At 35.2% G+C, this 14,598-nt stretch overlaps 1 protein-coding gene across 1 annotated transcript in view; it reads left to right on the top strand.

The window, feature by feature from the left end:
* LOC130082393 (mucin-19-like) overlaps positions 1–9,939 on the top strand; it is a 46,390-nt gene extending 36,451 nt beyond the window's left edge. Inside the window, exons 4-7 of the mRNA XM_056247249.1 lie at positions 9,245–9,311; positions 9,474–9,573; positions 9,676–9,708; positions 9,898–9,939. Coding sequence (XP_056103224.1) covers positions 9,245–9,311; positions 9,474–9,573; positions 9,676–9,708; positions 9,898–9,939 — 242 coding nt within the window. The remainder of the gene's footprint in view (positions 1–9,244; positions 9,312–9,473; positions 9,574–9,675; positions 9,709–9,897) is intronic.
* Positions 9,940–14,598: the final 4,659 nt, after the last annotated feature.

The following is a 14,598-nucleotide window of genomic DNA, read 5'->3' as shown; positions in this document are numbered from 1 at the left end:
TTTGTGTAGCCTTAATGTTTTATGTACTTTTGTCTTTTAACTGTTTTAACCCTGTACCTCTGTTCTGTCTTGTTGTAATCTGTTTGCAGCAATCTCTTTATATCCAAAACTAATTTCTCCTCGGGGAGACAAATAAAGATACTTTGACTTTCTCATGCAGTGCCATCTGAGGGCTCGCAGGTCACGCACATTCAACAGAGGTCTCCTGTCTTGCCCAAGTGGTTCGACTGTTTTTCAAAGATGGCTCCTGCCCAGTAGCGCGGGAAGGGGGGTGCTGCGGGGGCTGCAGCCCCCCTCGTCATAGCCACAGCCCCCTTGGTGGGGGCTGTGGACTAACATAATATTGTACTAAAAATTGTGGGGGGAAAAATGAAAATAGACATGCTGTGTTTGAGTGTTCAAGCTACGGAGAAAATGAAATAAAGTTTGAATTTGTCATGCTTAGTTTGTTCCGATCAGAGCATGTGAGCGGAGAGCGCATTTCTGAATCCCTCCGCTCGCTCATTCCGCTCAGGGTCGCGCGCTCAACCCTGAATGGCCTGCTGGTTCGAAAATATGCGGAATAAGGGCTGCCTCCGACTAAAGTTTTCTTCTAGTCGATTAGTAGTTGTTCATTTTAGCCACTGTGGACACATCGCCCCTCTTTATATTGATTTAATTACTTAAATAGGCTACAGGATGAGCGTTTACGTAGCCTAATATAGCCGCACTCAAGCGCACGCCCGCACTCATAAACCTTGCCACAAAGAACCGGCGAAAGTAATGATTATTAATGTGTCAAAAATAGCAAGGAGACATTTAATTGTTTATTAATAAACAGGTGTTTTCTGTGTCGCTGCAAAGATGAAGTTATGCGGATCGCCATGAACGCCAGAGAGAAATGCACATTTGATTACATAATCAGAGAGTCGTCTATTTCTTTTCGTTTTGAATAGTTTCGTTTAAAAGAAGACATTTCAAGCTAATAGATATCCTATATTTATAAAATCTGTGAGGCACAAGCTGAGTTTCGGCGCCCTCCAGTTTACGTGCAATGCAAGTGATCGCCGGCGCCTTACATTGTCTGCTATATTTGCTTCTTATTTAGCTATTAAATACAGGCAATTGTTTGATAAAACATATCAAAATTAAGATACAATTTATACTAAACGAAAATAGTTTTAAAAGAGTCTTTCTACAACAACAACAACAAAGACATTTTGGGTATCTCATGATCTCATGTATCATGTCTTTCTCACGCTGCACGCTCACTTTCATAATCAACATTGATTAAATAAAAAATAACATTAGCCTATAATATTTAAACATAAATATGAAACTAAATATGTTTTCTTTAATGGCTACAACATATACAGAGAAATGTCATGTCTTGTCGTCAGCCATAACACAATGACGTCACATATTTTCCAACCCAGCCCTCAGCCCCCCTCGCATGAAACAGCTTCCAGCGCGCCTGCTCCTGCCTGTATACGCGAAGTGTATTGTCTTTATAAAATATCTTCTTATTAAACTGTCTGTGCATTTACAACGTTTTCAATGCTTCGGTTTGCATGTAGGGACCCTCATTATGCTACCGTGTTAGTGTGGGGCTATTTTGAGCCTTGTTAGTGGTATTAACTAGCAATTTTTATTTTTCATTACTCATATGCCCTATATACTAGCGCTATAAGCTAAACAGTTTTTAGAGATAAAACTCTTTATATTCGATTATCATGAAAACAAATCTCAGAGAACGGTCGACTAATGTGTTACCAATGTGTTATTAGACCAAAGGTTCATTTTGCGCCGGAGTTGTCCTTTAACTTGCACACTGTGTCTTCCAGGCAAATGGCATTCTGCCCAAAAGGTGTAAACTCTGAATGCAAATTCCCATTGTTCGCACATGTTTCCACGTGAAAGAAGTTTCTGTCTATATAAAGAAATGCAACAAGAGGATCAGGGCGATTTGTAACTCAGATTAGCCTGTGATGCGGAGTCTGGGCAAGACACTCGCATCATGTATTTTATAATGTCAGGCTCGTGTGACGATCACAAAAGGATTGTAATTGTACTTTAAGTATATTCAAAATTATTGGTTTCATTTTGAAAATGTTATTGTGTTATTTTGGAAAAAGAAACATTCAGAAGGGTTTTATTGTAATGTGATTCCTTTTAAAAGAAAAAGAGAGAAGTGTGCAATGCTACTCCTGACCGTTAGGGGCAGAGTCGAGCGATGGGTGTTAAGCTGTGCGAGTCGTGAGTTTTTCATTACTCCAGAGAGCTTGAACTTGAACACTGTCTCCTCGTTTCTCTCCTGTGTTACAGGTGGGTAAATGTATAAAAACACTTTAAAGTTGAATTTAACCATGCTGAAATGTGTTTATATATAATGTGAATATAAGTGAATTGTTTTAGAGAAGTGATGCTCGTCAGAGGTTGTTTTTGAGGTTGATTTAAGCGAGAGAGAAAAGCTCGACCGATTAGCGGCCTACTGAAAACGCACATGTAACGTTTGTGAGCGCGTCAGAAAAAATATATACATTTTCCCTTATACAAATGCACATGAAGGTATTTTATAATGGTTAATAAGTATTGTTTAACATACTATATATGTGTTTTGAAGATCGATTGATAATAGTTAATGTGTTAAATAAGGTTTAAAGTTATATTTAAAGTTATATTTGAAGTATATTAATAATTCTGAGAGTGATTTACAGCATCGTATTAATGTGATACTGGAAAAATATTGTGAATAGAAATGATTAATCATTTAAGAGAAGTAATTGAAGTATTTTGCTATGGTTTTTGTATTTCTTTTTTGATGAATAGTGTGAAATATAAAAATACAGAGTCAGTAAACATGAATGTGAAATTGAGAAGTTTATTTTATTGCAGATTGTGAATTGACATGAACACTGAAAGTCATTATAATGTTAAGAAGACATTGAAAATGTGATATGTGAAACATAATGTGACTCTGAGAAACAGAGATTTGTTTAATGCACATATTGTGAATAAATTACTCCAGAGAGCTTGAACTTGAACACTGTCTCCTCGTTTCTCTCCTGTGTTACAGGAGAATAATCTGTTCCTCACGGGTGCCGACGCCACGGTACCCGTTACACTCGCATCTTTTCTCTTTATTCCAGAGCATTTGATGTTTTGTATTTATCATCTTTGAACTGATTATGAAATTGGCATGATACATTTACCTGACATAATAAATTGTTACATTTGATTTTATTTTGATTTGCTCTGGAATTGTTTTTTAGATTAAACGGATTCGTATGTTTTGTTACCGCAAAATCTGCGTCAGGTTAGTGAGTGACGACTAATATTTGGCACTAATTCAAGTGTACGTGGTCTTGTAAAGACAAGAAGTGAATTTCCATTTAGGACAGCAAATGCTGCTTGACAACCTAAATTTGGGTGAGTCTTACCTCTGTTTTAATTTAATGTTACTTTAGATAAAGTGGGAAACCACGGCGTGGCCATTGGCCAATCCAAAGCTATTATAAGAGAAGTAATGTTGGTCGACTTATATCTGTTATATCTTTGATTGTGTAAGCGTGAATGCGACCATCTCAGGTATATAGCAATTACCTCTGTTTAGTGACCGAAAACTGACAAGTTTGTGATCGTGAGACCTGCGTTAAACAGAAGAGGAACTCCGAACGACATAGCTTCCTAACACGAATGGGTAAAATATAAGTAAAGAGTTGAAAATAATAATTAAATGTGCTGCTAAACTATCATATAAATGACCATTAACCAATTGGCATTCTAACCTAAATTTGAGGTCGTGAAATGGAGGCATATAACTTTAAGTGGAATTAAATTGCCTTGCCACGCGGAACGGTCAGAGACCTTCACTCGTTCTATCGGATACCGCAATTGGACTGATTTAGACGGGCTTACATGTTCAATAAGCACATACAGGTGTGGTGTTTAGGTGCAATCTGATCCAGAAATGTGAAGTGAAAAGTAGCAGAGAGGAAGAAACAAAATGTAGCTTAAAGGAGAACTCCGGCGCAAAATGAACCTTTGGTCTTATTACACATTGTTACCTAGTCAACCGTTATCTGAGATTTGTTTTCATGATTATCGAATGTAAATAGTTTTATCTCTAAAAACAGTTTAGCCTATAAAGCTAGTATAACGCTAGTATATTGGGCATAGTGTAATGACAAATAAAAATCGCTTGTTAATACCACTAACAAGGCTGAAAATAGCCCCACACTAACACGGTAGCATAATGAGGGTCCCTACCTTCAAACCGAAGCATTGAGAACTTTGTCAGTGTCCAGACAGTTTAATAAGAAGATATTTTAAACACACAGTCAACTTCGCGTATACAGGCAGGAGCCATCTTTGAAATACAGCCTTTACCAGTCGATCTACGAACGCCGATCCAAGTGCGCTGGTGAGATGTGAACGAGCTATAAGTTGTGATAAGGTGAGCGCGAACAGCAGGCTTGGACCGGCGTTCGTAGATCGACTGGTAAAGGCTGTATTTCAAAGATGGCTTCTGCCTGTATACGCGAAGTTGACTGTATGTTTAAAATATCTTCTTATTAAACTGTCTGGACACTGACAAACTTCTCAATGCTTCGGTTTGAAGGTAGGGACCCTCATTATGCTACCGTGTTAGTGTGGGTCTATTTAATCATAAGCAGAGGCAACTTTAACTAGAAAGAATTCACTCTGAAAGGTTCGAAATGAGAAAATATTATTGGGAAAAATCACTGACAAGATGATTGATTCCCTGTAAGTCTACCTGACACAGGAATAAGAGTCTTATAATGGCGGGCTGCTTCTTTTGTGTGTGAATGCAAATGCTCCTCCAGAGTGTCTGCGAGTCGTCACACGTCCTGTGAGGCTGAACGGGTCCAGAACAGGCACTCTGTCTCTGTCACAGAACCGCGCACCTCGCTCAGCTTTCTGCATCAAACATCAGAGAATTAGACTATCATATATACTACACCCAAAGCTTAGAACTAGTCGAGTTGCTGGATCGAGAAGTTTGGAGCAGTTTTTTGAGAGTAGACATCTGTGGGTTTATGATGGGAAATTGCTCAGTTGTTTTAAGAAATTTGAGACGGGACCGTAGGCCTAATACTGAAAATTCTTGACAAATTATCAAAGAAATCATAGTAAAATGGTGAACAGTTTAAAACAAGGTCTCATTTGTTAACTTTAGTTAATGCATTCGTTTATATGAACTAGTTACTTTACATTACATTTAACAGCATTTATTAACCTTGTTAACAAATGGAACCTTATTTTAAAGATTTATATATTTATGTGCAGTTTTTCAGTTTGACGCTAGAGGGTGCTTTGACTTTTTGAATTTTCCAACAATGCAGAATTCGTTGCAGGAATTCAATATTTGCTGGATTTAGTACAATCTCATAACATTATACTGTAGGCAGTAAATTCTCAAATCTTTATTGGACATTAAAGATTTAGAACAGAACTGTGACCCTTTTTTCAACCCAACCGTTGAGACCATTACAGTGTGACGCCCGTTTCACACATACTCCGTTTGCAGTGCGTATGCGGTGCGTATTTTTTTCCGTACCCATGTTAACAGGTTAGAGCTTTCACACTGCACGCGGATGCGGTCCGTCGATCCGTTCCAGTTGCGGTGCGTATACAGCAGTGCAGAGATCGTTTACGCACCGAGTCTATTTTTGCTGTGCTGCAAACGCTGAATTAAAGTGACAGCGCACGGTTCGTGGTCAAAATGAACAAAGACTGACCTGAATATGTAGTAATTTCACCATAAATGCATTTAATTCAATAAAATGTAGTAATCTCACCATAAATGTATGTAATTAAATAAAATGTAAACATAAATGCATTTAATTAAATACTACTTTGTTCACAGTCATCTTTTTACTTTAAGACCGGGGTAAAGCAAAGAAAACAAAAATTTACTTCAAGGCCACATAATGAACGACACTCGTCTCATTCGTTGAGGTGGAAAAACAAGTTAATTGTGACATGCAAGATTTATTGTATACAGATTTAAATTATGCAAAAGAAAAGGTATGAGTCTGCTGTTTTTGTCAATTTTAGGTTTTAATTTAAAATGTTTGCAATTTTAATATAAGTACATGGTTAAATATGTTACCACTTGCTTGAGCAACTTAATATATAATCTAGGCCTATATAAAAGTAATGCATTGAATAATACGTTGTTTAAATTGTGTTTTAAACCTGAATAGGCCTACAAAGAGAATTGCACTGGAGGCAAAAACTTTTGCTGCTGATAATAACTTGATTTGATTGAGGATTTTTTTAAATACAAATAGTGAGTAAATGTGTTTGTGGTACAGCCGCGGATCAGTTGCGCACTGCAAACGCACGCAGCATATGTGAAAGCACTATAGCGCGTGCTGCTCCTGTACCGCATACGCACCGCAACACGCACCGCATACGCACTGCACACGGAGTATGTGTGAAACGGGCGTGAGAAATGCAGATAAGAAAACGCTTTTCTCTCACTTCGTCTCGCCAAGTACACGTGAATTTGCATGAATGCAAAATACATACATTTATATGTTATGGTTTTTATGGTCTTTTTGTTGCCAGCGCAGTGTATCATCTATGCATTCTGTTTTTTTAAATAAGTTTTAATGCTTGGGTTGTGAAAAATCCAGTGTAGAAATCATTCTCTTATAAAAACCTCAGTATACAATAAAAAAAATTAAAAAAAAATTGGTGTGAACAATTTTCTTTAAGAATTTGCTAGTAAATTTTACAATTTCAAAGAAACAGCAAGTAGCACATTGAATTACACATTCTGTTTTGAAGTGGAAAGTACATTTCTTGTGAAATATACTCCAATAGGCCTAATATTTGTTTTATTTATAATTTTGTCATTGAAAGATAAAAAAAACTAATAATTACACAAATAAATAAACAAACAAAAAAACAAACATATATATATATATATATATATATATATATATATATATATATATATATATATATATATATATATATATATATATATAAGCAAACAAACAAAAGTGTGAGGGGAGTGTTTAAACCACACAGATAAAGAAGAAAAAAAAGCATTTGTGACAACCTGCCCCAGTTATGAATATAAGGTATTGTAATAGTAACAGAAAGAGGAATTCACTTTCTTTGGTGTTATTATTGTCAGACACACTGGACAGTATATATTGGAATTTCCACAGCTAATATACACACATTCTCCCATAGAGTGTCACAGGTGGCTGGAGACAGAAACACGCTTCAGTGCATTTAGATTTATAAACCGAGTGTGTGTGACACTGATGAATACAAGTCTCCTCACCTCTTTTCCTCCAAACTACACACCATAGACTACAATACCACAGGCTACCACAGCCTGCAGGTGTCAGTAAAACCATGTGTTTGCCGTGTGTAAAAGCACAAAACCATTATGGTTGATTAGTGCTCTTGAAATTGTAATGATGATTTTTAAGTCGACTAAGTTATTTTGGTGGGGGAAAAGCAGATCATATTCTTAGACAAAACAAGCTTCGTTAATTAATTTGTTTATTGCTTTTTATGGATTAGAAAAAAAAAAGACTTAACATTGGTTATTTCAGTAGCATGAAAAACAAAACAGTTATTCAAACTTAAGCACGTTGATAAGCATAAACTGCATGATTAAAAAGAGCTGCCAAATAGTTAGACATTTTAACTCGCATGTTATAAATGCTTAATATGTATTTATTCACACTTATTTAACTTAAACCCAGATTCCTGATTTATTTCATGATGCAGCAAAAATGTACAATCGTGAGACTGAAAGGTGTTGTATTTGTGGTTCTCTTATATCTCATGTCTCATGTCACTTTTCATGCTATGTTGCTTAACATAAGTTGAACCAGAACCTGTGATACCCTGCAAAAAGGTGATGATGCCTATCTACAGCAATGTGTAAAAACTGGTTTCTTGTTTATCAAGATAAAATTATTACAACTTTATTTAAAAAAACAAAACAAGAGCACAACCATAACATGATGGGATATTAATAATAATAATAATAATAATTCCAGTATTAGTTACCGTTAGTGACAAAAATAGTTAAACGTATAAGATTTAAAATATTAAGACTGAACATCAATGTACAATACAGAAAAATCTGTCAACTCTGTTATAGACAAATTGGGTTGATGATAGCAGAGTTGATATTTTCCAACATTTTGTGCTAACCTCAAACCAGATACCACATGGCATGTCTAAAAACAGAATTTTATGAGTTTTCGCCATATTATCGTTTTTTAAAAAGTGAATGAGAGATTCACTACAATATCACAATAATAGATTTGACAAATACGTAATCTACTATTGGTGTATCCTAAACATGTTGTACATATTAATGAGAGAAGAATAATGACATACTTCACTGCTTTCCAGAATTTCCACCAGAGGAAGTGACATCCCTTGGTGCAATTCTCATGCTTTTTTTACAAATGCTTTGGAGGGTTTATTTTGTTTTATAACAGAGTTGACCAGAACGTAGGGACAGAAACAAAATCAATTTTTTTATTCATTAAATTGCATAGAATATATATTTTCTGTATTATTTGTAATTGTTTATATAACGTAATAGAGTAAACACAAAAAATATTTTAAAATTAGACTTAATTGTTTCATGATAATTCAAGTTGAATGTATGAATCAGGAGGCAGAGACAGTCAATAATAGGTGGAGTGGGTGTCATTTAGTTAATATTTCCAATAATGTTTTTTCCCCAAATATAGCCTACATAAAGCATTATTTTTCGAGATAGTTTAATATAATTTGTGTTATTATTTTTTAAACAAAAGAGGGTTTATCTGGGAGATTCGAAATGTAATGTAATTCTAGAATGACTCATACACTGTATACACACACACACACACACACACACACACACACACACACACACACACACACACACACACACACGGACTCCGTTCAATAATAAATTAAACTTAAAGATCACTTCCTGTCAAATGTCCAAATGTGTCAATCTCCCACCTTATTTAACAAATCCCAATCTTTAATCTGAAAGGAAATCCAAACCTTGTGATTCTTCTTGCTTCTCTTCTGCTTAGCAGGTCCATCTTACTCAACAGTCACACAGGGAACTGCGTTTACAACTGCTATGTAAAGCTATCGAAAGGGGTGAAAAACACCTGTAGTGTATAAAACACCTGAAGTAAAGAGAACGAGTTGACTGTATCTCTAACTGTTTCCTCGACATGTGTGTGTGCTACAGATGGTGATATTCATAGCCAGCAGTTTCTCTGCATCAATGTTCCAAGACCTTTCCGAAAATGTAAATGGTAAGATTTTACATGAAAACCACAACTAATGGCCCTGCCTTAAAAGTAACAAGAGTTGGGCTCACACTACTTTTTATTGAAAAGTTTTGTGTCCATAATCCATTTAAAAAATAAAACTAATCTGATCGGAATCGGTCCTCTAGTCTATGCACTGACTTCCAGCGGCTTGACTGACGAGAACATTCCCACTGATCGTGACTCCACCAGGAACGTCCACCTCTCTGATAAATTCTCCTCGGCTCTGTTGAAGTTCATTCATACGGTAAGTGTTTCCTGTCAATGAACTTTAAACTCAATATGGCTTTTATAGGTACATATCCTGTACATTCATGCCAAATGTGTGTGTTTGTCTTTATATTCACAGGCTGACATTAAGAAAGAAACTTTCCATGGGCTGGTACAACTATCTTAAACACTTAAACCCCTCCAGTTTGGGAACATGGTAATAAAAGATTTACAGATTATTTAATTGTTTTTATTATTTTAATATAACAGGATATGGACACATATTTCTACTTCTATTCAGATGATACATTAATGTTGTTCTCTTTCTAAATTGGTTTCTGTTCATTTTCTTCTTCTTCAGGAAATCAGTCAGTGTCTCCTCAGTGAGTTCCTGCAAAACTGAACTCCTACGAGCTGTTCGAGTCTTGCTCAAGAAAACATCCTTCTGAGGACGCATGCAAATGCTGAGATCAATCTGAGGACCTTTTGCTCTAGTTTCTTGTTTCAGACTTCTGGCTTTATGATTAGAATTAAACTGATTGCAAGTTTTGCAACATAACATACACAAACATTCGAAAGTTTCTGGTTTGGGGTTTGTGTTTCTGGAATTCGTATGTTCACCAAGGCTGAATTTGTTGGATCACATTTGAAACATAAAACAGTTATATTGTGAAATAGTATTACAATTTGAATATGTATCAAAAATGAAAAAATTTAATTTAGCATGTGTGTGTGTGTGAACTAAAAACAACAAAAAATAAATAAAACTGTATAATGGAGTTAAAAGTCCAATGATTGTATGTGTTATTTATTATGCATAGATTTGACAGCTTCTTTTGATTCATCCCCTATTCATTATCCAGATCCATTATTAAGTCCTTTAATAATAATAGTGATTATTGTTATGAGTTTACGGTAACACTTTATTTTGATGGTCCCTTTTGAACATTCGGTTGACAATAACTTTGCAACTACATGTCAACTAACTCTCATTAGAGTATTAGTAAACTCTCTGCTTAATATCTGCTAACTCTTTATGATGCTCCTCCATCAGACACTCTACATGTCAACTTATTATAATCCTAACCCTACCAGTCTACTAGTACTTAACTAATACTCTAATGAGAGTTAGTAGACATGTAGGACCAACTATACTTATAGTCAACAGAATGTTTTAAAGGGACCATCAAAATAAAGTGAAACCGAGTTTACAATTATACATTTTTTTGACACTGGCAAAGGTGGACGGATAGCTGGACGGAAATGGCAAAATGCCACCAAAGGCAAAAGCAGAAGCGAAATTGGACGAAGAATATGTGTCGCTCACTCATGTAAACGAACTGATGCAGCAACAAAAGGAAATGTTTGTAGCGCTGCTTGAACAACAACATAACAATTTCAAAGACTTTGTAAAAATCATTATGGATTCCACAAACAACAGACTGGATGCAATAACCAAGGATCTACAGGACATAAAAACAAGTTTGCAATTTACACAAAAAGATGTGGATGACATCAAAAATGATGGGGCTAAGCAAACTGAACACTGCAACGCCATGCAGTCAGACATCTTTAAAGTTTGTGACAGTTTACTTGCAGTCACTGACAAAATGGAGTACTTGGAGGGACAATCCAGGCGTAACAACCTCGTTTTCGAGGGGATTCAGGAAGCACCTGGAGAGACTTGGGCCGAGACGGAGGAAAAGGTGAAGAAAGTACTGGCGGAGAAGTTACAGCTGCAGCGTGAGGTTGAAGTGGAGAGGGCCCACCGTACAGGGAAACCGGGAGGAGAAAGATCAAGGCCAATTTTGGTGAAATTTCTGAGGCACAAGGACAGAGATGCCATTCTACAACGCACAAAGTCACTGAAAGGATCCAAAATCTTTATTAACGAGGACTTTCCGGATACCGTCAGAAGAAAAAGGAAGGAACTGATGCCGGAACTCAGAGCTGCGAGAGAAAGGGGGGATATTGCCTACCTAAGACACGACAAACTGGTCATACATCCCCGGTCCAGTACACCAAAATAGACGAGAAATATTTAATCTCCAACCAGGTATGGTGATTCGCTGACTGTATTATGGCATCTTTCACAACTCACACACGCACCGGAGTTAATCAACTACTACAGAGGATTGTGGATTATGATAATCAAGAGTTGAACATCTTTCAATACACTGATCATCACTCACAGGACGTGGAAAATGATATTGATCCTGTAAACAACCTTTTCCACAGCACCAATAACAACTGTTTTTATTACACTAATGATCAGTTTAATAGTTCAGTTAATACTGAAAATCAACTATCAATAATCCACTTTAACAGCAGAAGCCTATATGCTAACTTTCACAACATTAAATATTATCTTAACCAGTTCAAACAGTCTTTCAATATAATTGCTATCTCGGAAACGTGGATAAACAGTGAAAAGGGCTCAGACTTTGAAATTGAAGGTTATGTAATGTCTTGTATTAACAGAGTAAATAAGAATGGGGATGGTGTGGCTTTGTATGTAGACAAGAAACTTAATCACAAGGTGGTGAAAAAAATGTCTACAGTGGTGGATGACTTACTTGAATGTGTTACAATAGAAGTATGTAGGGAAAAAAAGACAAATGTTATTGTAAGTTGCATTTATAGATCACCTGGTTCTAATATTGATTTTTTTAAGGATTGGATGGAGGAAAAATTTCCAAAAACAAATCAGAAAGTCATGTCCATCTGTGGGGATTTCAACATTGATTTGCTAAATCCAAACAAGCACAATAAGACAGATGATTTTATCAATACAGTGTATAGTCTGGGCTTTTCCCCCCAAATTACCAGACCCAGTAGGATTACTACCCATTGTGCAACTTTGATTGATAATATTTTTACAAATGACATAGATAATACAGTGAGTGGACTGTTAATTAATGACATCAGTGACCACTTACCAGTTTGTACAGTTTTCAATAGCAATTACACATCTAAAAAAGACAATAAACCTATATTTAGAAGGGTCAGAACAGAAGAGTCTATGGTTGCATTTAAAAATGATCTGTTTTCACAAGACTGGGAATTAATATATAAGGAAAAAGAGATGGATAAAGTATATGGTGAATTCCTAAGAATATTTCAATCATTATATGATAAGAATTGTCCGATAAAAAAATATGGTAGAAAACAGAAATATAGTGATAGACCGTGGATTTCAAAAGGATTACAAAATGCCTGTAAAAAGAAAAATACACTGTATAGAGAATTTATTAAACACCGAACTATAGAAGCTGAAAATAAATATAAGAAATATAAAAATAAGTTAATTATGATTATGAGAACTTGTAAGAAAGAATACTATAGTAAACTATTAGATAATAATAAAAATAATATGAAGGGTATATGGAATATACTGAACAGTATTATAAGAAGAGGCACGAAGCAGTCTAATTATCCCCAGTATTTCATTGATAATGAAAAAAAGATCAATAATATGGAGGAGGTGGTCAATAACTTTAATAAATATTTTGCAAATGTTGGACCAGATTTAGCTGGAAAAATTCCTCAGCCACAGATAAGCCATATCAGTTGTAATGATCTTATTGAAAGAAATCAATGTTCAATGTTTTTGAAAGCAGTAGAAGAAAAAGAAATCATAGACATTGTTAAAAAATGCAAAACTAAAGTATCCACTGATTGTAACGAAATAGATATGAAGATAGTAAAACATGTAATTGAGGGGATCGCCAAACCGTTAACTCACATTTTTAATTTGTCATTCCAGACTGGTCAATTTCCAACAAAAATGAAAATAGCAAAAGTCTTACCTCTGTACAAAACTGGAGATAAACACCACTTCACAAATTACAGGCCTGTCTCTTTACTGCCACAATTTTCGAAAATTTTAGAAAAACTTTTCAATGACAGATTGGATAATTTTATAGATAAACACAAACTGCTTACTGACAGCCAGTATGGATTCAGAAAAAATAGGTCAACATCTCTAGCTTTAACTGAACTCATTGAAGAAATTACAAATACCATTGACCAAAAAAAATTTGGAGTTGGGGTATTCATTGATTTGAAAAAAGCGTTTGATACAATTAATCATGAAATACTAATCAGTAAATTGGAACTGATTTGGGATCAGGGGGATAGTGCTGAATTGGTTAAGCAGTTATTTAAAAGACAGGAAACAATTTGTGAAGATGGGTGAATACACATCTGATTGTTTGGATATTGCGTGTGGGGTCCCCCAGGGGTCAGTGTTGGGACCTAAATTATTCATTCTCTACATTAACGATATATGTAAAATATCTGAATTACTCAAATTTGTATTATTTGCTGATGATACAAACATCCGGTCAGAATTTACAGCAACTCCTGGACTTAATCACTGCAGAATTCAGAAAAATTAAACTGTGGTTTGATACAAATAAATTATCATTAAATTTGAGTAAAACTAAATTCATGATATTTGGCAATTGTAAATTTAGTAATCAAGTTCAGTTACAGATCGATGGTGGTAACATAGAAAGAGTATATGAAATGAAATTTCTTGGAGTGATTATAGACGACAAGATTTGCTGGAAATCTCACATAAAACACATTCAAACAAAATTGTCAAGAAGTATTTCAGTACTGCCTAAAACTAAGTACATTCTGGATTACAGATCACTTCACATTTTGTATTGTTCACTGGTGTTACCGTATTTAAATTACTGTGTAGAGGTTTGGGGCAACACATATCAACATTCATTGCAATCGTTATTTATACTTCAAAAAAGAGCAATGAGAATAATTCATAACACTGGATATTTGGATCATACCAACTCATTATTTTTACAGTCAAAAGTATTAAAATTATTTGATTTAGTTGAATTTCAAACAGCGGTCATTATGTTCAAGGCTAGAAAAAATGTATTGCCTGGCAATGTACTGAAAAGGTTTTTTGAAAGAGAAGGAGGCTATAATTTAAGGGGAAAGTCGAATTTTAAAACTCCCACTTTTCAAACTACTAGGAAAAGCTTTTGTTTATCTGTTAGTGGTGTTAAATTATGGAACAAACTAAATAATGAAT

The sequence above is a fragment of the Rhinichthys klamathensis genome, unplaced genomic scaffold (assembly GCF_029890125.1).
Source record: "Rhinichthys klamathensis goyatoka isolate OS25496 unplaced genomic scaffold, OSU_Roscu_1.1 h1tg000045l_1, whole genome shotgun sequence".
Classification (NCBI taxonomy): domain Eukaryota; kingdom Metazoa; phylum Chordata; class Actinopteri; order Cypriniformes; family Leuciscidae; genus Rhinichthys; species Rhinichthys klamathensis.
The sequence above is the reverse complement of the archived record's forward strand: the minus strand, read 5'-3'. Positions and strand labels throughout refer to the sequence as shown.